Genomic DNA, 23,796 nt, shown 5'->3' with positions numbered 1-23,796 from the left:
GCATGTTCTCTCTGTGCCTGCGTGGGTTTTCTCCGGCTGCTCCACTTTCCTCCTACAGTCCAAAGACATGCAGGTTAGGTTGATTGGCAACTCTAAATTATATTTCATCTGGAAGGGCACCCAGCGTAAATTATGCCAAATTTAGCATGCGTATCGTCAGTTGCGTGACAACTGATAATTTGCTGTGGTGACCCCTGACGGGACCAGCTAAAAGTAGAAAAAGAATCCACTTTACAATAAGCTGCCGCTGTTGCTATCTAGACTTTGCTCAAACCTTTACTGGATTGTAAACAATATCTTAAACAGACAGCACTGAATATCATTTTAGAATTGTTTTCTTCACTGTGATTTTGGATCACTTTCTGATTTTTAATAACTTTTTCACTGATTCTTTGATTTCTTGTGTCTGCAGAACATAAACAAATGGATTTAACATGGGAGGAAAGACAGAGGTCAGAGACATATTTATGAGTCTGGCATTTGGGTGGATATATGCATTCATAGCAAATGTGAACATTAGAGGGATAAAATAGATTGCCACCAATGAAAGATGAGATGTGCATGTTTTAAAGGCCTTCACTCTTTCTTTAACTGCAGCTACTTTAGACAATGCATAGCCAATACATGAATAACATGACATGATAAATAGCAGTGGAAGCCAAACAATAAGAACTGATATAGAGTGTCCAGTGAACGAGGTGAGTGTATCATCATTGCAGGCTAGTTTGTGCACCAAGGCATAGTCACAGAAATAGCTATTAATAACCACAGATTTACAATAGGAAAGTCTTGAGAAAAGGACAACTGCAATGAGTATAAGACTACTTACAAAGAGCCAAAAAACAGCAATCAAAAAAAGCATGAACCTCTGGGTCACCATTACTTGATAGTGCAGTGGGAAAATGATAGCTATCAGTCTGTCATAAGCCAGTGCAACCAGATTAAAAGGCTCCATTGCAAGGCAGGCATAGCTGAAAAACATGAATGCAAAACAGTCATTGTAGGGAATGTAGGGATGGTCAAATTGAAAGATGTCAAATACTTTTGGCACCATAGCAGAGCTACCAAATAGGTCTGCAAATGCTAAATTAAACACTGCAATATATTTTGGAGTTCTTAGCTTGTGATCCAAGCATATTATCACCATCACAGCTGTGTTTCCCAGCACTGAAACAATGTAAACAAAAAAGAGAAAGACATAATAATACTTCATATCAGGTATGCCAGTAAATCCACTAATTATAAAATAATCAGGATGCACAGAAGTGAGATTTTTCTCAAGAGCTGGGTTGAGTAACTCCATAGTAAAACTGTACACAACTGTGTAGTTTTATGTACAGTAGATGGAGGTGAAGACATCTTTCTCCTTATGGTGACAGAGCTCTGTCGAGCTTTACCTTTGTTGAGAGAGGGCTACCAAGAGAAGCAGCCCTTCTGTGCATTTCTGTTAAATAAGGTCAGTGTCAGCTCCCCTGTGTCTATGTTACTGCAGCACACTCATGAGTCACATTACGACTGGACTTTGCCACACGAGACCCATGTTTACTTCTTGTATGATTCTTTTTATCTATCTAGGATAATTCCACAACTTTAACCATGTGTTTATTATTGAAACATGACGACATCATGACATCACACAACAGTGTTTCAGTTAACCCAGCAAAGTACAATCATTTTTGTTGCAATACCTAATTAGGCTGTGACTGTTCCATCATTTTATCTGTGTTCATAACTGTTAATATATTGTTGCTTTAAATATAATTCTAGTAGGACAGAGGGAGGGTAGAAAGGTATTTATTATGTTGCGGTATATCTTCCGATATTCCATGGCATCAGAACAATGAATGTGGCAGGGATAAGACAGCCATCTTGGTAACTGCAAGTAAACTGAGGGCCTGGGCTGTCCTGTTGCCACTGAGTATATTTAAATGTACCAGTGGTTTGTAGTCAACAGGATGCCATGTAGTTGTGTCTATGAAATTATTGGACATTAATTCTAAGATAAGTTTGGTTTGGTGTACTATCCCACCTGCCCCATGGTGCAGAGCTCCTCTCCTCTCTCTCCTTGCACTTACAATATATGCCACCATTACATGTCACTAACTTTGTGTCTCCTGTTTCCTATAATGTGTCCTCTCTCTCCCTGTACATTTCTGCAGGTATCCTTGGCTCTGGAGCTGTATGTTTCTGATGAGCAGTGACTGGCCACATCAACCTTCCAGTTGTTTTTTAATAGTTTGTTGTTGTGTTTGTTATGTAACACTAAGGCCTAAACCTTATTTGAAAATGTCTTTAGACGATTTTTGCTGTGATTACTTTTGTCTCATTAGCTTTAGCTCATTAACTTCCACAAGCACCACTGGAGACACATATGTACGTGAATGAGTAAAATATAAAGCAACACGTGAAATGTAAAAATATGCTTCTAATAGCATTTATTTGCATCTAATATGGATCTAATGCATTGAAATAACAGCTGTAACCGGCTGTTATGATTTGGACTTGCTTACTGTTCTCGTGCTTTTATTTTGGTTGATTTCCTGTATCACTTCACCTCTCCTGGCCCAGCTTTACCACAGTTCCCAATCAGCAATCATTGTTTTTAACCACTGCTAATTATTCCTTGGCCTTCAGCTATATATACACACCACTTCCTTTCCCTCAGCCAGTCACTGGTCCATTGACAATACTGACGCTACTCACTCCGTTACCAACCTTGCTTCCATTTATGTTCCTCTCTGCATCCTGGGTTACTCCTGAGCCTACTACTTACTCACCTTGCCTGTTTCTCTCAATGCTGAGTAAGTTCTGACTGCCACTCACCTGTGCTCCGCGCTACAGCCTGGTCCACTCATGAAACCTCAACACTCAGCATGCCTGATACAGTTGGTACTGTTTATTTTGATGCTGAGAATTGCACTTCGGTCCTGTGTTCGCTATTCACCTGTTGCTCCTCGCCACCACCTGGGCTACTTCTGAACCAGCAACAACTGAGCTTACCTGCTTTTCCTGATCCTGAACTAGCTACAGTGTAGCTTACCAGCTACATTGATGGTGAGCAAGCACCCTCCAGCCTGGTGTCCATAACTCACCTGGTATCCCTCGCAGTTGCCTTGGTTATGACCAATCACCTGTCCGACGATAACTCTGGCCAGCCACTACATCAGCCAGAGTCACCAGCCTCACTGAGACTTCAACAGCCCATTGACCGCCACCACTTTGCCCACTTCCGTCCCTCATCCTGCCCTCACACCACACCACTGGATTGGCTCAACTCCTGTTTCTCCAGATCATCACCTTGTCTCCTGTTGACCAGCTCTAACACCAAGAACCCTTTAACAGAATGGACCAGCCTCGACGGGACTCAGTGGACCAGATGAGACAGATGTGAATTATTACTCTGGTATTGGAAGCATTGTTTGCCAGGTTTAGCTACAATGAGAATCCTTTTCAACAGCTAGAAGTATGTTTCTGCATCGAGGAGCTGTACCAGTCTTGTCTCTGGTTGATGGAATATTCCAAGATCCAGCAGCTGGTGGGCTGAGACAAGGGTGAGACAGGACTGTGAGGAGTTGGAGCCCAGGTATCTCCAGCTCCCGTCCTGTGAGACCTACCTGAGCCCAGGGGAAGCTCAGTCAATCCGAGCACAACTTAAGGCTCAAATGAAGCACCCCCTCTCCTCTCACTAACCTGTTTCTAGGGACAAATCCGCATCTGAGATATAGCCAGCCAATCCCTCTGTCTGTCTCAGAGTTGTGACCTTGTCACCCAAGGCAGAACCAAAACAGGATTCACCTGCACCCAACCCAGAAAGTTCAGCATTCTGGGAAACCGGTCTAGCTGTGTGTCCTGAGGGGCTAAGGAAGAGGGGAAGCTGGTAGAACTGTCGCCCCCTGAACATCTCTACTCTAGACAAAGACACCCCCACTGGGGTTTCTGTTCACCAGTGTGCCAACAGAGAGACCACTGCTGGGGTCCTAGTTTACACTTTCGAGCAGGTCGGCTGGGATGTCGCCACTGCTTTTGACTTCATTCCTGGTCTGGTGTGACTGTTTCCTTTTTTTTTCTTCTTTTTTTTTTATGAAACAAACACGTTAACAAAACAGGTCCAGACATGGGAGACAAGACAACGGATATACGACATTACAAAAGGATGTAGAGTGTTTTACAAGATCGTGGTGTGTAAGGCTGTGAAGTGTGTGTATTTCCAACTTATGCAGTTTATGAAGGGCAAGAAAGGGAGAAGGAGAGAAAAAAATTACAACAATGATAAGAGTACTACCAATAAAAGCAGCTTATTATATTTCTAGAGGTTGGTGGGAATGTGCGTGGCCTCAGCCCCAGGTATTTGATTCAAGTTGAAATGTGTTAGAAATGGTTCCATGTGTCATAAAAAGCTGATAAACTATTCTTGTGAGTGGATGCCATTTTCTCTAATGTGATGTATTCTATCAGAAGGTTGGTCCAGTGGTTGATGTCTAGTGATTTTTTTGATTTCCAGTTTTGAAAGATTGTTTTCTTGGCAATAGCTAGAGAAATGAGGAGTAGGATTTTATAATTAATTGGTAGGTGGTCAATTTCTGTGATATTACCAAGTAAGCAAAGTGATAGAGAAGGAGGGATTCTACAGCCAAAGATGGAGGAGAGTTTCTCTGTCACTGCTATCCAGAGGGAATGAATTGCATGAAAATAATTGTCAGTGCATCCTAGAGTGCATTGTGAATAGATGTCTGTGTCAGTGAAACCCATTTTGAACATTTTACTTTGTGTAATATGGGTCCTATGGGTCTTGTATTTTACAAGTTGTAAGTTTACATTGCTGGTCATAGAAAAGATGTTATTACAAATTTCTGTCCAGAAGTCGGAGCTGAGGGCGAGTTAAACGGAAGAAACCTCCGACAGACCCCGGCTCTTGGTGGGCGGCCTTCTGCCTTGACCGGTTGGGGTGAGTGGCTAGAGGAGAGAGAAAAGAAGAAAAGCAACAAAACACAACAAACAATCAAACACTGATCAGGTCGATGTGGCTGGGGAATGCTCATCAGAAACATAGAGCTCCAGGGCCAGGGCAACCGGCAGAAAGGAACAGAGAGAGAGAGGACACACTACGGGAGAGAGGCGACACAGACATGTTAGTATATAGTTATATAGCTTGGATATTGTTTTTTTGGAATCTATAATTTTCATAATCTCTTCAATTAATTTGGAGGGTTGTAGTGGGTTCTCTCTGAACTCCGTACTTCTGGATCAGTGTATTAAATGATATACACTGGTTATTTTCAAATAGGTGATGCAAGTGAGTGATTCCTTTGTGCTGCCATGTTGGGAAATAGATAGAATTATTATGTAGTTGAAAATCAGGGTTGTGCCAAATTGGAGTGTATCTACATGGTGCAAGTGATGATTTAGTAACTTTGTTTGCTTTCCATCAGGCTGTCAGAATTGAGAAATTGTGATGTTCTTACAGTAATTGATTTTCCTATTAGAGTTGGGTAGGAAAGGAAGGTCTGAAACAGTTATTTGAGTTATGTTTACAGTACTTTTGCTCTAATTCTATCCATGTACTGTTATAGCTGTCCTTCTGAATCCATTTGACTAAATATTGTAGCTGATTTGTGAAGTAGTAATATTGGAAATTTGGTGCTTCTATGCCACTTAGTGATTTCTTCTTTTGAAGTGTAGATAGGGAAATTTTGGGTTTCTTGGTTTTCCAATAAAATTGTGAAGTTATAGAATCAAATGATTTAAACCATTTATCTGTGGGTGTTGTGGGAAGCATTGTAAACAGGTAGTTAATTTGAGTTAAGTTTTCATTTTGACAGTAGCAATTTGGCCAATGAGTGAGAGGAAGACTGGACCAGTGTGTGAAATCATCTTCTATCTTTTTTAGCAGGGGGGGTATAGTTGAGGTTAAAAAGTTCTGACAGCTTGGGGGAGATATTTATACCTAGATATTTAATGTTGCCTGTGCAAAGTTAGAGGGAGGAGTCTTGAGCTGCAGAATTCCAGGCATCTTCAGAGAGTGGTAGTATGGTGGATTTATTCCAGTTTATTGTGTAGTTTGAGATCTTAGAGAATGTATTAATAATATGTAATGTTTCCTGTACTGAGCTGGTGTGTCTGTTTCCTGGTGTGGTGACAGAAACGTCCCCATCAAGGTTTCAGTACACCAGTGTGTATGAAGAAACCAATGCTGGGGTTCCAGTCTGTTCCTGAGCGGGTCAGCTGGGACGCTGACACTGCTTCTGATCCTGTTCTGGTTCTTGAGCGGGTAGGCTGGGATGCTGACGTCGCCTCTATCCCTGTTCACGAGTGTGCCAGCAGAGTGACTGATGTCACATTGGATCCATGCTCCCCCCAACTTCTGCCTCCAGGCCCTTCTCCGGAGGATGTTATCCACCACCATCAGCCACCTGCTTTGTTCCCTGGCTGTCCTTCTGAACGGCCTCCAGTTCTCTGTTCAACTCTGAGGTCACCCTCCTGAGCGGCCTCTCCAATCTCCTGCCAGATCTCTAGGCCATCTGCCTGAGCAGCCTTTGCAGTGTCTGCTCTGGTCCCGAGGTCATCTGTCCGGTCAGGAATCTCTGGTGCCCTGCCTAGTTCCGAGCTTGTTTTCCTGGATGGACTCATCGGCTTGCTGTCTGGTCTGGAGGTCGTTCACCACCACAGCCTCTTCAGCTACCAGCCTGGTCCAAGAGTTGTCCTCCTGGGCAGACATCTCAGCTTCCTGTCTAGTCCAGAGGTCTTCCACCAGAACGGCCCCCTCAGCTCTCTGCCTGGTCCTGAGGACGTCCAACCGCATGGTTCCGTCAGCCACCTGCCTGGTCCCAAGGGCGTCCACCTGAGTGGCTTTGCCGACTTCCTGTCTGATCCAGTGGTCTTTGACCAGTATGACCTTGGCTCCCTGTGTGGTCCAGAGGTCATCCACCAGAATGGCCTCCCTGGTTTCCTGCCTGGTCCCGTGGACATCCACCTAACTGGCTCCGTCAGACTCCTGCTTATTACTGAGGACATCTGCCTGAAAGGCTTCGCCAGCCTCTTGCCCTACCTGAAGGTCGTCAGCCAGAGTGTTCTCTTCAGTTTCCTGTCTGATTCCAAGGGGGTACAGTTAGGATTTGGACTCGCTTCCTGTTCTTGTGCTTATTTTATTTTGGTTGATTTCCTGTACTGCTTTACCTCTCCTGCCTCAGATCTCATTTAATACGTTTATAAGCATAAATTATGGATACAGCATGAACTTAATTATGTTCTCAGGTCTTCCATGCTTTATTAGTGTGGTCTTTTTAAACTCTCCAGATGTTTAGGTCTGCTGTTTGGGTCTGCCTTCTCTCACATAGTGAAATCTGTTTTGCAAATCCTGTGTGCAAACACGGGCCTTTTGCTTGCTTTAAAACTGTTTCCATTTGTCCTCTGTGCGCTTCTCTGACATGGTAGTGTTTAGAGACTGGTCCTGATAATCTGCAGTTACAAGATCAACATGCCATGCATTTGGTTGTTTTGAGCACATCCTGGAAAAGGATGAGATACAAAATAAGCTTCTCATCAATGATTACATTTTAAGTTCTTGGGCACAGATAGAAATTTAGGGTAACAGTCTAATGAGGATCAGCTATGAGGTGCCATACGGGACTTTTTTCAGAATTATCCTCTCACAGACACATGTGAAACTAAAGTCAGTTACATACTGTACTGAAAACCACTCATACATACAAGTGAAATGCTTTCACATACACAAGTGAAAGATTATACTCACATACACAACTGAAAAGTTCTCACACAAACTACTAAAAAGCACCAGTATAATATGCTCATATGCACAGCTGAAATATCTCCTCTCACACATACATGTGAAAATCATTCATATATTATAATGAAAACGCTCTCACACATACAACTGAAAACCTCTCATAAAGACTACTTAAAATCAGTTCAGTGAAACAGGAAGGTGATGAAAAAAACAGAGCAGATTTCAAAATACAAGCTAACAACAGTTAGCCACAGCGATGTCTGCTCAACGGCCTGCAAGCAAAAAGCAGCTTATCAGTATACTGGCCTCAGAAAGCATCACTTTCCCCATCCCACCAACACAGCAGCAGGCTACCTTCTTCTGCAGCTCCAGTAAGGAGAGAATTGTAGGGCAAGTATTTCAGCCACAATGTATGTTCCTCTGATCCTGTTTGTTTTTCAAGTACAGACTCTATTTTTTGAGGTGACAGGAAATGAAGAGGATGTTGTATGTTTTTTCATTAGTACTTTGCCATGCATTGAGTCACTGCAAAGTGAGGACTCCCCCAGTTTCAGGCAAGAGAGGCTTTATAGAGTGCTAGATGACCATACACGAACTCTATCTGCATTTCTTGCTGCTGTGTCCAGATACGATCCTGATGCCATGAATGTAATTAACTTACTAGGGTCATTGCATAGATGTGTTCATAACTTGCTGCAGGAACATGAAGCCAGACAGGTATTCAGTATTGTGACCAACAGTTTGACACCTCCAAGAACCTTGTCTGGACATCCAGGTCAGCCCCGATACACCATAACCATAGAACAGATTTACGCGTGTCAACAGGTATGACATGGCAGAGAACTGCATCATGATTTGGAATCAATCGAAGAACCTTATACAGGCACAGACAAGCTCTGGGACTTCAGCTGTTACGATATGCAGTTTTATCAAATCACGACCTGGACATAACTGTAACTCACATACTGCAGAACACTCCAAATGCAGGTGAAGTGTATGTGCTTGGAAGCCTGAGAGCCCGTGGCATAAGGGTTCAGCGTTTGTGGGTCATACACCAAGTAGATCCCATCAGGCGGTCCTTTAGACGTTGGCATGCTATATGCAGGAGGGTCTATAGTGTTCAGGGCCCCAACCAATTTTGGTAAGTTGGCTTTTAATTGCCTATTCTTTTTATATACATATATCATTCACTGTCAGTATATGTCATGGACACTGTACATACTCATTTATTGCACATAATCACTCTATAAATCTTTCAATATTGTGTATGGCTTATGCAAACACTTGACTTGTGTAGACTATATGCTTAGCTTTGTTGTCATTGTTTTTTCTGTTAACTGTTCTATCAGTGTATAAGTAGCAGTGGGAAAAAAATTACACCTTACTTAGCCACTAAAACTAATTATGATTATCATCTTCCAACAGGCATTTTGGCGGCAACCATAAGCTGGTTAGGTGGTGGATGGTTTTTCATGGCTGTGTTGATGGCTTCAGTTGGACTATAATATATCTAAGATGCTTATCTAACAACAGAGCCTCAAGTGTCTTGTCATTATTTTTATAAGGAGTCGAGATGTTTGGTTTGCCATTAAGGGTCCGATGTGACCATGATATGGAAAATATTCATGTTGCTCGTTTTATGTTGGAAAGAAGGGGACTGAACAGTGTTATTACAGGTGTTTCAGTACACAACCAAAGAACTGCCAGGCTATGGGCTGAACTCAACAAAGTTGTATCTAGATACTTTATAAACATTTTTAACTTTATGGAGGAACAGGGTATACTAAATTCATTGAATGAACTACATCTTTTGTTTGAATTATGTTTATTTACCAAGAATTGAATGGGCAGTAACAGAATTCGTCAGTGGAACAACACACACAAGGTGGGCAGACACCTCTTCAACTGTGGCATACATGTGTAATAAGCAGCTTAGCAGTTCATCCAGTTATAAATAATGTTTTTGATATTAATAATTATGGCATTGATGATGGACCTTTACCAGAACTTCAAATGAATAATAATGTTTTAATTCCAGACATTGACATAAACATTAATGAGACCACAATGAACTCTATTCAACAAGAAAAAAAAAAAAAAAACAATTGAAAACAATAAGAACCATGGAATAGATGTATTTTTGTCACTTCTGCATGTTTGCTATGAAAATTTTGAGTTATAAAACACTTTCATTTTCCTCAGTTGGTGTATTTGTTTGATTAACAACATATTAAAGTGTCTAAGGAATACCCAAAACTTTTATGGCACTGTATGAATATGAGACGTTATTGTGATAGCCAAAGTAGTAATCATTCATGCCCTGCCAAACCCATATGTGTGTTATGAATGCTCACACATGGGAGGGTGAGTGAACGAAAAAGAACGGCTGACTTCGGTGCAAGCAGTTTAATAGTGCTGTACAGGCTATTTACAGGGGACGTGAACAAAAACAGAAACAGGGCATGAATATATTATACAGAACCGGGTGTTGATCAGTAAGGGGGTTAGTCTTTGGGGTGGAAAAAAGGAAAGAGGCCTAGCTGCGGAATGCTAGGGTCACTCACTGGCTGGCTGGTGGAGCTGGAAGAGGCTTGGAGGAGCAATCTGGAGGAGGCAATCCGTGGAGCAAATGAAAAGGGAAACAGGGTAAGAAAAATGGGGAGAAAGGCGAGAGTAGAAGGCATACAAAGGCAGAGTAACAAAATAGATGTGTGGCACTGGTAGTGGGCCCAAGAACAAAAATGAACTGGCAAGGAGAGTTGTGAGCAGGGTATAAGTAGGGTCAGGTGAACGGCTAATTGAGTGCAGCTGGTGTTGATTGAGGAATGTGTGGAATGTAGCATGATCAGAAACCGAAAACAAAGAGAGGGAGGTGAGAGAGGCAGGTGCAGCTGAGCAAACCTGACATGTGTTTGCTAATGCAAAATCAAACCTCTTCTTGAACAGTTGGTATGACACATGTAGCGGCAACTTGATGCAGTTTACACACGTTTTCGCAACAGGGAACATTGGTGTAGAGGAGAAGTCATCATCTCCTTTATGAATGAACTCAACAGAAGGAGTTGGTGAAAAGCCAATAAGTGGTACCACAGATGCTCTGTTGCAAAGACCAGTATCTTCTGTAGTTTTGATGGCCCTTCCTCTTCTTAAGCAAAAATAGAAAACATTATAATTCATAGTTGGTTTGATTACTGTGCATTTGTGTATTGTTGAGGAGCTGCCAGATTGTTCTATGCCTCATCTAGACTCTCCAGCATTATTTCCCTGTGACTGCTTTTCTGGTAGTGATGTCCAATTGACACCATGACACCAGTATTGAACCACTTCATCATTTGTATCAAGTATTGGTTCATTCATTCAAAGGTTTGGTTTGGTGCCATCTGGTGGCGAAATAGTATGCAGCAGAACAATGTCTGAATTATGTGATGGGTGTAACTAGGCTTTGTGTGAATGATGTGAAAACATTTGTAAAGACTGATTGGTCAGTCAGTCCAGTCTATGAACGTATGTAGTGTAGTAGGTGGGAGAAGGCGTGCTTGGGGAAACAGAGGATGTGCTAGGATGTAATATGTGCGTATGTAACTAGGACAGGGTGTGAATAAATAAAAGGGATGGAGAATCAATCATTTTTACTCCTAGCTGGCTCCATGGTCATCACACACCAGCAGCAACTACGCACACACCTACTACGCCAACAAACCCACATGTTGCGCATCATCTTGGGTGGCTTTATAGCACCCCTATGCACCTGCTGACACACGCAGCGAGATCTCACGTCGTGACATCATATCGACGGTCTGAACCGGTCATGGGAGTCACTCAGGCCAGCTGTTTCTGCGTCGGACGTCATCAGTCACGTGTCTTTTCGGCAATGATACAAGCCTCGAGGCAGTGGTTCGCTGGAGATCCCTCTCCCGGTTCGACTCATGTATCGAGGCCTTGGTGTCAGATGGCCATCACTATTTTCTGGTACCGAACCCTTGCCTGCTCTAACGACCTGTAATCCAGCCTGCTCCCTCTTGCCCGACTGCCATCCTGAGATCAACATCCTGCCTGTTCTACTAACCTGTGATTCTGCCTTGCCTTCCCTGCTGCCCTGCCAAAGACTTAGACCTTGGACCATATCAAGTACCACTCTTTTGTCTGATCCCTCAAGACTGTGTGTATTTCTGTTTCAATCACAGAAAGACATTAAAACCTGTTCTACTGCCTCAGCTGACTGGCTCTTTAATTGGGTTCACACTTCCACCTTCACAGGAGCGTCACCCCCCTCCCTGACACTACAATCTGGCCAAATATGAACCCAGCCAGCAGCGAGCTCCGTGAATGGCAAGAGCGCATTGAGCGGGCCCTGGCCACTCACAAGGCTGCTGTGGGGACAGTATAAACCATGGTACATGGTCTGGCTCACGAGGATATGCCTCGAGGTGCCGCTGCTGGGACTTCGGTACAGCATCCAGTCACCATGCCAAATGTCCATGAACCCAGGATCCCACCCGGAGCGGTACGGCAGAGGGAGCGGGGACTGCTGTTCTTTCTTGACTCAGTGTGAGATACAGTTTGAGTCCCAGCCCTCGGCTTTCCCCATGGAGCAGTTGAAGGTCACTATCGTTACTGATGGGCCGAGCACGCAGGTGGGGCACAGCCGAGTAGGCCAACCGATCTGACTGCTGTGCTACATTTCAAAGGTTCGGGGCGGAACTAACGAGGATCTTTGACCCACCCAGCCATGCTACAGCCACTTCTCCCTCGCTATGCACCTTGGTACAAGGGAACCGGACAGCAGTGGATTATATTATTGACTTCCGCAACGCGGCTACCAGTATAGAATGGAATGAACCCGCGTTGATTGACACCTTCTATGGAGGATTATCAGACAGACTGAAACATGTGCTCACAGCATACAACCAGCCAAGACACCAGCGGCCACTAATGGGTCTGGTAACCAGAATAGACGGCCGATACAGAGAGAGACAATCCAAACGGAGACAGCACCAGATGCCCCTCCAGGATTTCGTCCGGACAGCAAAGGAAAACCTCGAACCCATGAAACTGGGCCACTCCCGATTAACCCTGGAAGAGAGAGAACGCAGATTTAGGTTGAACTTAGGCGTTGGGACAGCACATATGCCTATACTGTGGGGAGCCCGGCCATCGGGCTTTGTCTTGTCCAGCAAAGGGCAGAGGCTCAGCAGGATGGGGAGGATGTTGCTGAGCCGAGAAATAGTGAACACACCTGCCTCCCGTCCCAGCATTACGGCCCAGCTCTCCTATGGCACCAAGACCATCCCTGTCCCCATTTTCATCGACTCCAGGTCCGATGCCAGCTTCATCGACCCGACGTTTCTTCATCAGCACCCCATTCCCAGCAACCCCATGAGTAACCCGCTCCTGATTCATTCTCTTAACAACAAGCTCCTGCAACGTGTTACCAGTCACACACCACTGCTAATCCTCTCTATCAACAGGGAAACAATTGACTTCCTTGTAATGCAGTCCCCATATCATCCTGTGGTCTTGGGCTTTCCTTGGCTGGCAAGGCACAGGGCCAAGATCGTGTGGGCCACAGGAAAGATAACAGAATGGTCACCACAATGTGCCACCCATTGTCTGCAAGCAGCTACCAACCAGGGGGCAGAGACCGAGCCAGAGCCAGACGTGTTCCCCAACATATCCAAGGTCCCACCTAAGTACCTGGACCTCAAGCAGGTGTTCAACAAGGCTTGAGCTACAGAGCTACCCCCCCATCGACCATATGATTGTCCCATTGAACTACAGCCAGGTACCACCCCCCCTAGGGGCAGGCTATTTTCACTCTCCCCTCCTGAATGCAAGGCCATGACAACATACATTACAGAGGCCCAGAAGGCCCGGTTGATTCGATTGTCTTTGTCCCCTGCAGGGGCAGGGTCCTTCTTTGTCGGCAAGAAAGACTACGTCCATGTATTGACTATTGTGGTCTCAACAGGATCACCATCAAGAACCCTTACCCGCTACCACTCTTGTCCACCGCCTTTGAACTTCTTCATGGGGCACAGATATTCACTAAATTGGACTTGAGAAATGCCTATCATCTGGTATGTATGAGGGAAGGGGATGAGTGGAAAACAGTGTTCAACACACCGTCAGGCCATTTCGAGTATCTTGCCATGCCCTTTGGACTCACTAATGCCCCCTCTGTGTTCCAGAACCTGGTCAATGATGTGTTAGGGGATATGCTGAATAAATTTGTCTTTGTATACCTAGACAATATTCTCGTATTTTCCCAGAACACAGGGCTCATGTTCGAGCAGTGTTGCAACGCCTCCTTCAGAACAACTTGTTTGTAAAAGCTGAGAAACGCTGCTTCCACGCCAGAACAATCTCCATCCTGGGCATTGTCATTTCTCCAGGGCACATTGAAATGGACCCCGCCAAGAACAGTCATGATATAGACAAAACACAAGAAGACATAGAAATATTTAACATGAGGGATGTTATAAAACCCACTGAGATAGAATTTGTCAAGACAAACAAATGTGGCGTTGGATAAAGTAGCAGCTTTCTCTTGTATGTGCATTTTTTTCACTGAGTGTTAAAATAAAAAACACAATATATAATAAAGGATGATACAGTTCATTGAAGGGAACTGTTATAACTGAATTGACCTCAGACAGCCTCAGGTGTGGAGTTTCCTGAAGTGAGAGACCTGTCTTATATACAGTCAGGGAAAAAATTATTTGAACCCCAGCTGATTTTTAACCATCAAATCTTGGGTGAGAACCTCCTTCCCTCAGTCAGGGCATTGAAAATGGGTCGTGGTTGGGTATTCCAGCATGACAATGATCCAAAACACACGGCCAAGGCAACAAAGGATTGGCTCAAGAAGAAGCATATTAAGGTCATGGAGTGGCCTAGTCAGTCTCCAGACCTTAATCCCATAGAAAATCTGTGGAGGGAGCTGAAGGTTCGAGTTGCCAAACATCAGCCACGAAACATTAATGACTTGGAGAGGATCTGCAAAGAGGAGTGGGTCAGAATCCCCCCTGAGATGTGTGCAAACCTTGTGGCCAATTACAAGAAATGTTTGACCTCTGTGATTGCCAACAAAGGTTTTGCCACCAAGTACTAAAGCACATTTTGCAAAAGGATCAAATACTTATTTCATGCATAAAAATGCAAATTACTTTATAACTTTTATTTGCTAAATTACTAAACATGCTTTATAATATCAACCATTTGTTGTAATTCTGCCCTATTTCTACCCTGTGTCATTTACAAATAATTCATTCCTTTTCTAAAGAGCCCACTGCATCATTAAAATGATTATATAAGCTGAGATAGTTCCAAACTGAATTATATCACCATTTCATGATCATGTGACACAGCTACCTGCATTTATACTGTCCCAGAATGAAACGGATAAAATATATATAGCGTGTCTCTCACAGACCAGCTCAATTTACGGAACTGCACACTTGACACTGTCTGAAGTGAGTTCAGTTGCAACAGTTCCCAACAGTGAAAAGTCTCATCCTTTATTTTATATTATGTCATTTTCTCTTTTTACAACTAGTGAAAGAAACAAGGAACCCAGAAGAAAAAGTCGCTGCTATGTCTAATACAACTTTTGTTCGCCCTGCAAAATTCTATCTCAGTGGGTTTTATAACATCCCTCATGTTAAATATTTCTATGTCTTCCTGTGTTTTGTTTATATCATGACTGTTCTTGGCAATGGCCTGCTCCTCTCAGTGATTTACCTGGTCAAGACTCTTCATACTCCTAAATACATGATTGTGTTCAACCTGGCTTTAACAGATTTGTGTGGCAGCACTGCTCTCATCCCAAAACTCTTGGACACATTTTTGTTTGACAACAGATACATTGTCTATGAGGCTTGTTTAAGTTACATGTTCTTTGTTTGGCTCTTCTTAGGTGTGCAGTCATGGACACTTGTGATTATGGCATATGACAGGTTTATAGCAATTTGCTTCCCTTTAAGGTACCATAGTATTGTGACTAAACCAGCTATTGCTGCAATGCTGCTGTTTATGTGGGTTTTTATATCATGTCTAACAGCATGCAGTGCTGGGCTTCTTAATCGTATCTCATTCTGTGGTTCCTTGGTGATACAAAGTTTTTTCTGTGATCATGGACCAATGTATCGTCTAGCTTGTAATGACAACTCTTTAAGTTATCACATAGCAAATGTTGTCTTAATTGTTATTGCTTGTTTTCCTCCTCTTTTAATAGCATTAACATATATTTGCATTGCCATAGCACTGAGCAGAATTGCATCAAGAGAGGAACAAGTCAGAGCAGTGAAAACTTGTATTTCTCATCTGATTATTGTGGCTATTTTCTTCCTACCACTCTTGGGCACCAACATAGCTGCTCTGACCTCCTACCTCCATCCTAATGCCAGGATCATAAACTCTACTTTGACAAACACCATACCACCTTTATTCAATCCAATCATATACTCTTTAAAGACGGAAGAAGTGTTGAACTCTATCTGGAAACTTTGCAAGAACAAAAGATTGAGCAACATAACCTTTTCCAAAAAGGTAACTTCTTTGTCACGGTTGTATTGACACATCAAAAGTATTTAAATAATATTCATGTGTAACTTTTGTTGTTTAATTTCTTATTAGCAAGAAATGCCCTTTTATTTTTAAATTATGGGTGTTACGTGTTATTTTGTCAGTTACTCTATGTTGCTGTTGCAGTAGCCATATACAGGTCGGCCTTACAAAATAAATCAGGGTTTTGACTTTATGACTGCACTGCTTAAAGTGATGAAATATTTGGGTGATTATGTTACTTTACTTTTGCATAAAGATGCTAATATAAAGTATATATTGTGTTGAACACGAGTGAAAAAACACCAGGAGTTACCCTGCTCTTTTAATGAGACTCCTAGTTTGTTTTACTCCTTCCTAATGTACTCACCACAAGTCGGGGATGCCATATCATGAACCCTTACGTCCAAGAGGCTCTGATATAAGAGAAAATGAGGCCTTTTGGTGCATGTAGCGCATAAGCTTTCGTGCCATTGGGATAATCTCTACTCCCTACTAGAAGCTCTGGTATTATTTTTAGTTTTAATACATTTGATGAAAAATATTGATTATTTTTATTAAGCACTTGCATCAAAATGTGCACACTGCTGCGCTGGATGAAATGTTGCTTCGTTACAGTCTGCTAGCTCCCTGCACTTTCACAGAGATCTCCCCGATCTGCAGATGAGTCTTGCTTTACTTCAGATGTTGTAAATGGTTTTGGTGACTTGAAGGTTTTGGGGCAGCATTTTTCAACAAATATACTGGTCTTGCATTTTGTAATGAAGAAACATGTCACCCAGTGTAGCAGTGTGTTTCAGTGATCTGTCTTTGAACAACAACGGTTTATGAATTTAATAAGAATGAATAAGAGGATCCAAGTTGGAGACTGACAGACATTAACCATGAGTAAAGCAATGTATTGCTGGTTTTAAGTCTTCTTCCTCTAATAGACTTACAGCAGGCCGTACACAATGAGGTGTAATGCCGCCCTCCACAGGAAAACAAAACAAAAACAAAGAAACAAAAAACTTTTGTGAGACAAGGAATTTATGTAAATTCTTTCATACAGGCCAGCAGAATGCAAATACTTTAAGACTGTATTCACAATGAGTTGGAAATTATTTTCTGGTGGGAAAAAAGACTTGAAAGAAAAAGAGGAAAGACCCAAATCTGCAAGTTTCTTGAACAATTGGTGTCTTTCTCTTCTATAAATATTACAAGAAAACATAACATGCTGAGCTGTCTCTATATAACCACACTGCCATAGACCATCTGGATTTTCAAACAGCTGGCCAAACCACAATGCCCAAATCTCAGTTTGGCTATAATACAGTAACTTCATTCTTTCTATCAGAGCTCACATTTAATATTTTCCATTTGACAGATGTTTGAATATAAGAAAGGTGTTGACCTCTCTGCACCTTATTCCACTCTTTCTGCCAGACAGTGTCTGATTTGTCTTTACAGTGCTCAGGTTTTTGTAACAAAATCTTCAGGTCAGTAGTTTGACTTGAAATAGATTATTTGGCAAGTTTGTCTGCATTTTAATTATTCTCAACTGCAGCATGTCCAGGTACCCATGAAAAATCTATAAGCCATCCCATGTGGTCAACGCTGTACAAGCAGCACAGAATCTCCCACAGAAGGTCAGGGCGGGCTCCAGATGTCCCATCCCTCAGAGCAGGCAGCCATAGAATCAGAGCAGATAAAACTTAATGGGGGAATTAACAAGTTCCTGGTTCACGCATTAGCACCATAAATGTGGGCAATGTGAGGATGATAAACTAACATTTACACAATTCAATAACAGCTTCTATGATTATTTCATTCCTGTAGTAGAAAAACTTAATCAGTAACACCTTTTCATATGATCGTCACTACAAAGTAGCTCCAGTCTCACAAATGACCATACAACAGAGTGGACACATTAACAAGTATCTGCAATACTTCAACATTCATAACTAAGGTATCTGCTAGTTAATGCTGTTTGGTTTGAGTTGTATTAAATTGTATCTCAGTTTTTCACTTTGCTCTCTGTATAACAAATGAGAAAGCTTCAGAGTGTGAGATTAGAATTTAAACTGGCCAGTATAGCAGTGAATACAGCATCAATACAACAAGTTCTGAGCTGATTACCTTGGGTACTTTAATGAGTGTGTTTGAATTTCTGAAATATCCAAAACAGAAAAATATGATATACAGCTTTATCTTGAAAAATAACCTCTTAAGCTTCTAGACTTGTGTTGGACTCGCTGGGATTTGTCCTGAATCCACTCAGCCCTACAAGCTTGACATATTTGACCATAGGCCTACACTCAGATGCCACATAAACATATATCAATTAATCAGTGATAGATCCATGTGCATGAATAGCTGCTGGCCATTATGGCAATGCATCAACGCAACATGTACACAGTTAGCTTTTAGCTGTTAGACAAAGGAACTTGATAGTTAACTCATTCAGGTGGTGGATGGGAGTTTGTGGGCAAAGCTGAAAAGATTGCTGCTCTGCAAGTGTATGCTCATTTAGCGGGTATGTTGAGAAATTGCTCTGACTGGTGTTTTATTGCATGTACAGTGGAGCAGAGGTGTTTTCACCTCGAGTAACATGTTTCACCTGCTCCTCCTCTGTCCACTGCAGCATCTTAGCTGTGCTTTGCTCTGTGTCCAGGAGCTTAGAACCCCTTGCCTGCACAGATTTTTAATCTCATATGAAATCCTTGTGCCTCATTATGCTCATTATCTTTAAGATTTCAGATTTTTTTAAAATTATTTTGATAAATTAACCTGCTATCACAAGAAAACAAGCTTTGTTATATTAAGATAATATAATTTACTTGTGATTTTGAGATAATGCAATGGCTGTCCTACATTAATATAATGTCCCTTAATCTAGCTTTATTATTTGTTAAGTCACAAATTATGCTTCCTATTTCCTCAGTGTTATTTTAGTCACTTTCTACACTGCCATTAACAAATACAGTGCCTTGCGAAAATATTCGGCCCCCTTGAACTTTGCGACCTTTTGCCACATTTCAGGCTTCAAACATAAAGATATAAAACTGTATTTTTTTGTGAAGAATCAACAACAAGTGGGACACAATCATGAAGTGGAACGAAATTTATTGGATATTTCAAACTTTTTTAACAAATAAAAAACTGAAAAATTGGGCGTGCAAAATTATTCAGCCCCCTTAAGTTAATACTTTGTAGCGCCACCTTTTGCTGCGATTACAGCTGTAAGTCACTTGGGGTATGTCTCTATCAGTTTTGCACATCAAGAGACTGAAATTTTTGCCCATTCCGCCTTGCAAAACAGCTCGAGCTCAGTGAGGTTGGATAGAGAGCGTTTGTGAACAGCAGTTTTCAGTTCTTCCCACAGATTCTCGATTGGATTCAGGTCTGGACTTTGACTTGGCCATTCTAACACCTGGATATGTGTATTTGTGAACCATTCCATTGTAGATTTTGCTTTATGTTTTGGATCAGTGTCTTGTTGGAAGACAAATCTCCGTCCCAGTATCAGGTCTTTTGCAGACTCCATCAGGTTTCCTTCCAGAATGGTCCTGTATTGGGCTCCATCCATCTCCCCATCAATTTTAACCATCTTCCCTGTCCCTGCTGAAGAAAAGCAGGCCCAAACCATGATGATGCCACCACCATGTTTGACAGTGGGGATGGTGTGTTCAGGGTGATGAGCTGTGTTGCTTTTACGCCAAACATAACGTTTTGCATTGTTGCCAAAAAGTTCAATTTTGGTTTCATCTGACCAGAGCACCTTCTTCCACATGTTTGGTGTGTCTCCCAGGTGGCTTGTGGCAAACTTTAAACGACACTTTTTATGGATATCTTTAAGAAATGGCTTTCTTCTTGCCACTCTTCCATAAAGGCCAGATTTGTGCAGTATACGACTGATTGTTGTCCTATGGACAGAGTCTCCCACCTCAGCTGTAGATCTCTGCAGTTCATCCAGAGTGATCATGGGCCTCTTGGCTGCATCTCTGATCAGTCTTCTCCTTGTATGAGCTGAAAGTTTAGAGGGACGGCCAGGTCTTGGTAGATTTGCAGTGGTCTGATACTCCTTCCATTTCAATATTATCGCTTGCACAGTGCTCCTTGGGATGTTTAAAGCTTGGGAAATCTTTTTGTATCCAAATCCGGCTTTAAACTTCTCCACAACAGTATCTCGGACCTGCCTGGTGTGTTCCTTGTTCTTCATGATGCTCTCTGCGCTTTAAACGGACCTCTGAGACTATCACAGTGCAGGTGCATTTATACGGAGACTTGATTACACACAGGTGGATTCTATTTATCATCATTAGTCATTTAGGTCAACATTGGATCATTCAGAGATCCTCACTGAACTTCTGGAGAGAGTTTGCTGCACTGAAAGTAAAGGGGCTGAATAATTTTGCACGCCCAATTATTCAGTTTTTTATTTGTTAAAAAAGTTTGAAATATCCAATAAATTTCGTTCCACTTCATGATTGTGTCCCACTTGTTGTTGATTCTTCACAAAAAATTACAGTTTTATATCTTTATGTTTGAAGCCTGAAATGTGGCAAAAGGTCGCAAAGTTCAAGGGGGCCGAATACTTTCGCAAGGCACTGTATAAAGCACTTGAACACAGCCGAGGCCAACAAAGTGCTTAACATAAGATACAATTCAAAACATCTAAAAACGTGACAACTACAATATTAAAATACCAATAAAATAACATAAAAGAACCAACATAGCAAAATAACAAAATACTATCAACCAAAACTCAGCCCAAACAGAGTCTCATAGCATATCAAACGCCAAAGCATACAAGTGAGTCTTCAAGTAAGTTTTAAAAATAGCCAACGAGGCGGCCTGCCTGATGTAAAGGGGCAGCGCATTCCATAGCTTAGGAGCCACAATGGAAAACGCTCTGTCCCCTCTGAGTTTACGCCTGGCCCACGGTACCTCAAGCAAGAGCTGGTCAGCTGATCTGAGGCACCGAGAGGGACTATAAGGAAGGACAGGGAAGATGGTTCAAATTGATGGGAAGATGGATGGAGCCAAATACAGGACCATTCTGGAAGGAAACCTGATGGAGTCTGCAAAAGACCTGATACTGGGACGGAGATTTGTCTTCCAACAAGACAATGATCCAAAACATAAAGCAAAATCTACAATGGAATGGTTCAAAACTAAACATATCCAGGTGTTAGAATGGCCAAGTCAAAGTCCAGACCTGAATCCACTCGAGAATCTGTGGAAAGAACTGAAAACTGCTGTTCACAAACGCTCTCTATCCAACCTCACTGAGCTCGAGCTGTTTTGCAAGGAGGAATGGGCAAAATTTAAGTCTCTTGATGTGCAAAACTGATAGAGACATACCCCAAGTGACTTACAGCTGTAATCGCAGCAAAAGGTGGCGCTACAAAGTATTAACTTAAGGGGGCTGAATAATTTTGCACGCCCAATTTTTCAGTTTTTTATTTGTTAAAAAAGTTTGAAATATCCAATAAATTTCGTTCCACTTCATGATTGTGTCCCACTTGTTGTTGATTCTTCACAAAAAAATACAGTTTTATATCTTTATGTTTGAAGCCTGAAATGTGGCAAAAGGTCGCAAAGTTCAAGGGGGCCGAATACTTTCGCAAGGCACTGTAGTTCAATATCCCAATGACAATAGCAAACTTAGTCAATTGCATCATCCCATTGATGAAAAAATCTATGAGACAGTTACAGATTGAATAATATCACCATCTGTTTTATGATCATGTGACTCAGGTACCTTCAGTCTTACCTACTCCCAGTGAGAGGGATAAAATATAAATGAAAGGTCTCACACAGTACAACTTGCTTCAGGAAACGGCACACTTGATAATGTCTGATGAGAGTTTGGATACAACAGTTCCCTTCAGTGAACTGTGTCATTCTTTATTAAATATTGTGTTTGTTTGTTTTTTTGATCCAGGGAAACAGTCCAGAACAGATGATTGTGTTCAACCTGGCTTTTACAGATTTGTGTGGCAGCACTGCTCTCATCCCAAAACTCTTGGACACATTTTTGTTTGACAACAGATACATTGTCTATGAGGCTTGTTTAAGTTACATGTTCTTTGTTTGGCTCTTCTTAGGTGTGCAGTCATGGACACTTGTGATTATGGCATATGACAGGTTTATAGCAATTTGCTTCCCTTTAAGGTACCATAGTATTGTGACTAAACCAGCTATTGCTGCAATGCTGCTGTTTATGTGGGTTTTTATATCATGTCTAACAGCATGCAGTGCTGGGCTTCTTAATCGTATCTCATTCTGTGGTTCCTTGGTGATACAAAGTTTTTTCTGTGATCATGGACCAATGTATCGTCTAGCTTGTAATGACAACTCTTTAAGTTATCACATAGCAAATGTTGTCTTAATTGTTATTGCTTGTTTTCCTCCTCTTTTAATAGCATTAGTTTCACAGAAGATCGTTTACCCCGATTGCATCAAGAGAGGAACAAGTCAGAGCAGTGAAAACTTGTATTTCTCATCTGATTATTGTGGCTATTTTCTTCCTACCACTCTTGGGCACCACCATAGCTGCTCTGACCTCCTACCTCCATCCTCATGCCAGGATCATAAACTCTACTTTGACAAACACCATACCACCTTTATTCAATCCAATCATATACTCTTTAAAGACGGAAGAAGTGTTGAACTCTATCTGGAAACTTTGCAAGAACAAAAGATTGAGCAACATAACCTTTTCCAAAAAGGTAACTTCTTTGTCACGGTTGTATTGACACATCAAAAGTATTTAAATAATATTCATGTGTAACTTTTGTTGTTTAATTTCTTATTAGCAAGAAATGCCCTTTTATTTTTAAATTATGGGTGTTACGTGTTATTTTGTCAGTTACTCTATGTTGCTGTTGCAGTAGCCATATACAGGTCGGCCTTACAAAATAAATCAGGGTTTTGACTTTATGACTGCACTGCTTAAAGTGATGAAATATTTGGGTGATTATGTTACTTTACTTTTGCATAAAGATGTTACAGTAATAGCATTGACATATTTGCATCCAAGCACTGAGCAGGATTGCGTCAAGAGAGGAGCAACTGAAGGCTTTCAAAACTTGTACTTCTCACTTGATTCTTGTGGCTATTTTTTTTTTTGCCACTTTTGGGCACCAACATAGCTGCTCTGGCCTCCTACATCCATCCTAATGCCAGGATCTTCAACTCTACTCTGACACACACCATACCAGCTTTGCTCAATCCTATTATTTAGTTTTTAAAGACAAAAGAAGTGTTGAACTCTATCAAGAAGCTTTACAAAAGCCATGGGTTTAGCAGCATAACCTTGTCCAAAAAAGTGACCTCTTTATCACAGTTGTAATGACATTGCAGTTGCAATAGTATAAATGTGATTTCTAACTTTTAACATTTGACTCAATACTAGTAAGTACTACAGTTTTACTTTGAAATTGTGGTCATTATGTTGTATTTTGTCATTTACCATTTTTTGCTTTATCAATAGCCACATAAAG

General features: G+C 41.8%; 3 protein-coding genes across 3 annotated transcripts; 2 read left to right on the top strand and 1 right to left on the bottom strand.

Annotated features, from left to right (window-relative positions):
• Window positions 1-355: 355 nt before the first annotated feature.
• LOC109959480 (olfactory receptor 1E5-like) lies at window positions 356-1,303 on the bottom strand. The gene has a single exon (XM_020598885.1). It carries the CDS (start codon window positions 1,301-1,303, stop codon window positions 356-358), a length of 948 nt encoding a protein of 315 aa, XP_020454541.1.
• Window positions 1,304-15,337: 14,034 nt separating this feature from the next.
• On the top strand, window positions 15,338-16,318 carry LOC109959479 (olfactory receptor 8-like). The gene has a single exon (XM_020598884.1). It carries the CDS (start codon window positions 15,338-15,340, stop codon window positions 16,316-16,318), a length of 981 nt encoding a protein of 326 aa, XP_020454540.1.
• A 5,935-nt stretch (window positions 16,319-22,253) lies between these two features.
• On the top strand, window positions 22,254-23,049 carry LOC109959478 (olfactory receptor 1073-like). The gene is given in 2 exon segments (XM_020598883.1): window positions 22,254-22,742; window positions 22,744-23,049. Coding segments are annotated over 2 exon segments (795 nt in total).
• Window positions 23,050-23,796: the final 747 nt, after the last annotated feature.

This window comes from Monopterus albus, unplaced genomic scaffold (genome assembly GCF_001952655.1).
Source record: "Monopterus albus unplaced genomic scaffold, M_albus_1.0 scaffold39.1, whole genome shotgun sequence".
NCBI classification, from domain to species: Eukaryota; Metazoa; Chordata; class Actinopteri; order Synbranchiformes; family Synbranchidae; genus Monopterus; species Monopterus albus.
The sequence above is the reverse complement of the archived record's forward strand: the minus strand, read 5'-3'. Positions and strand labels throughout refer to the sequence as shown.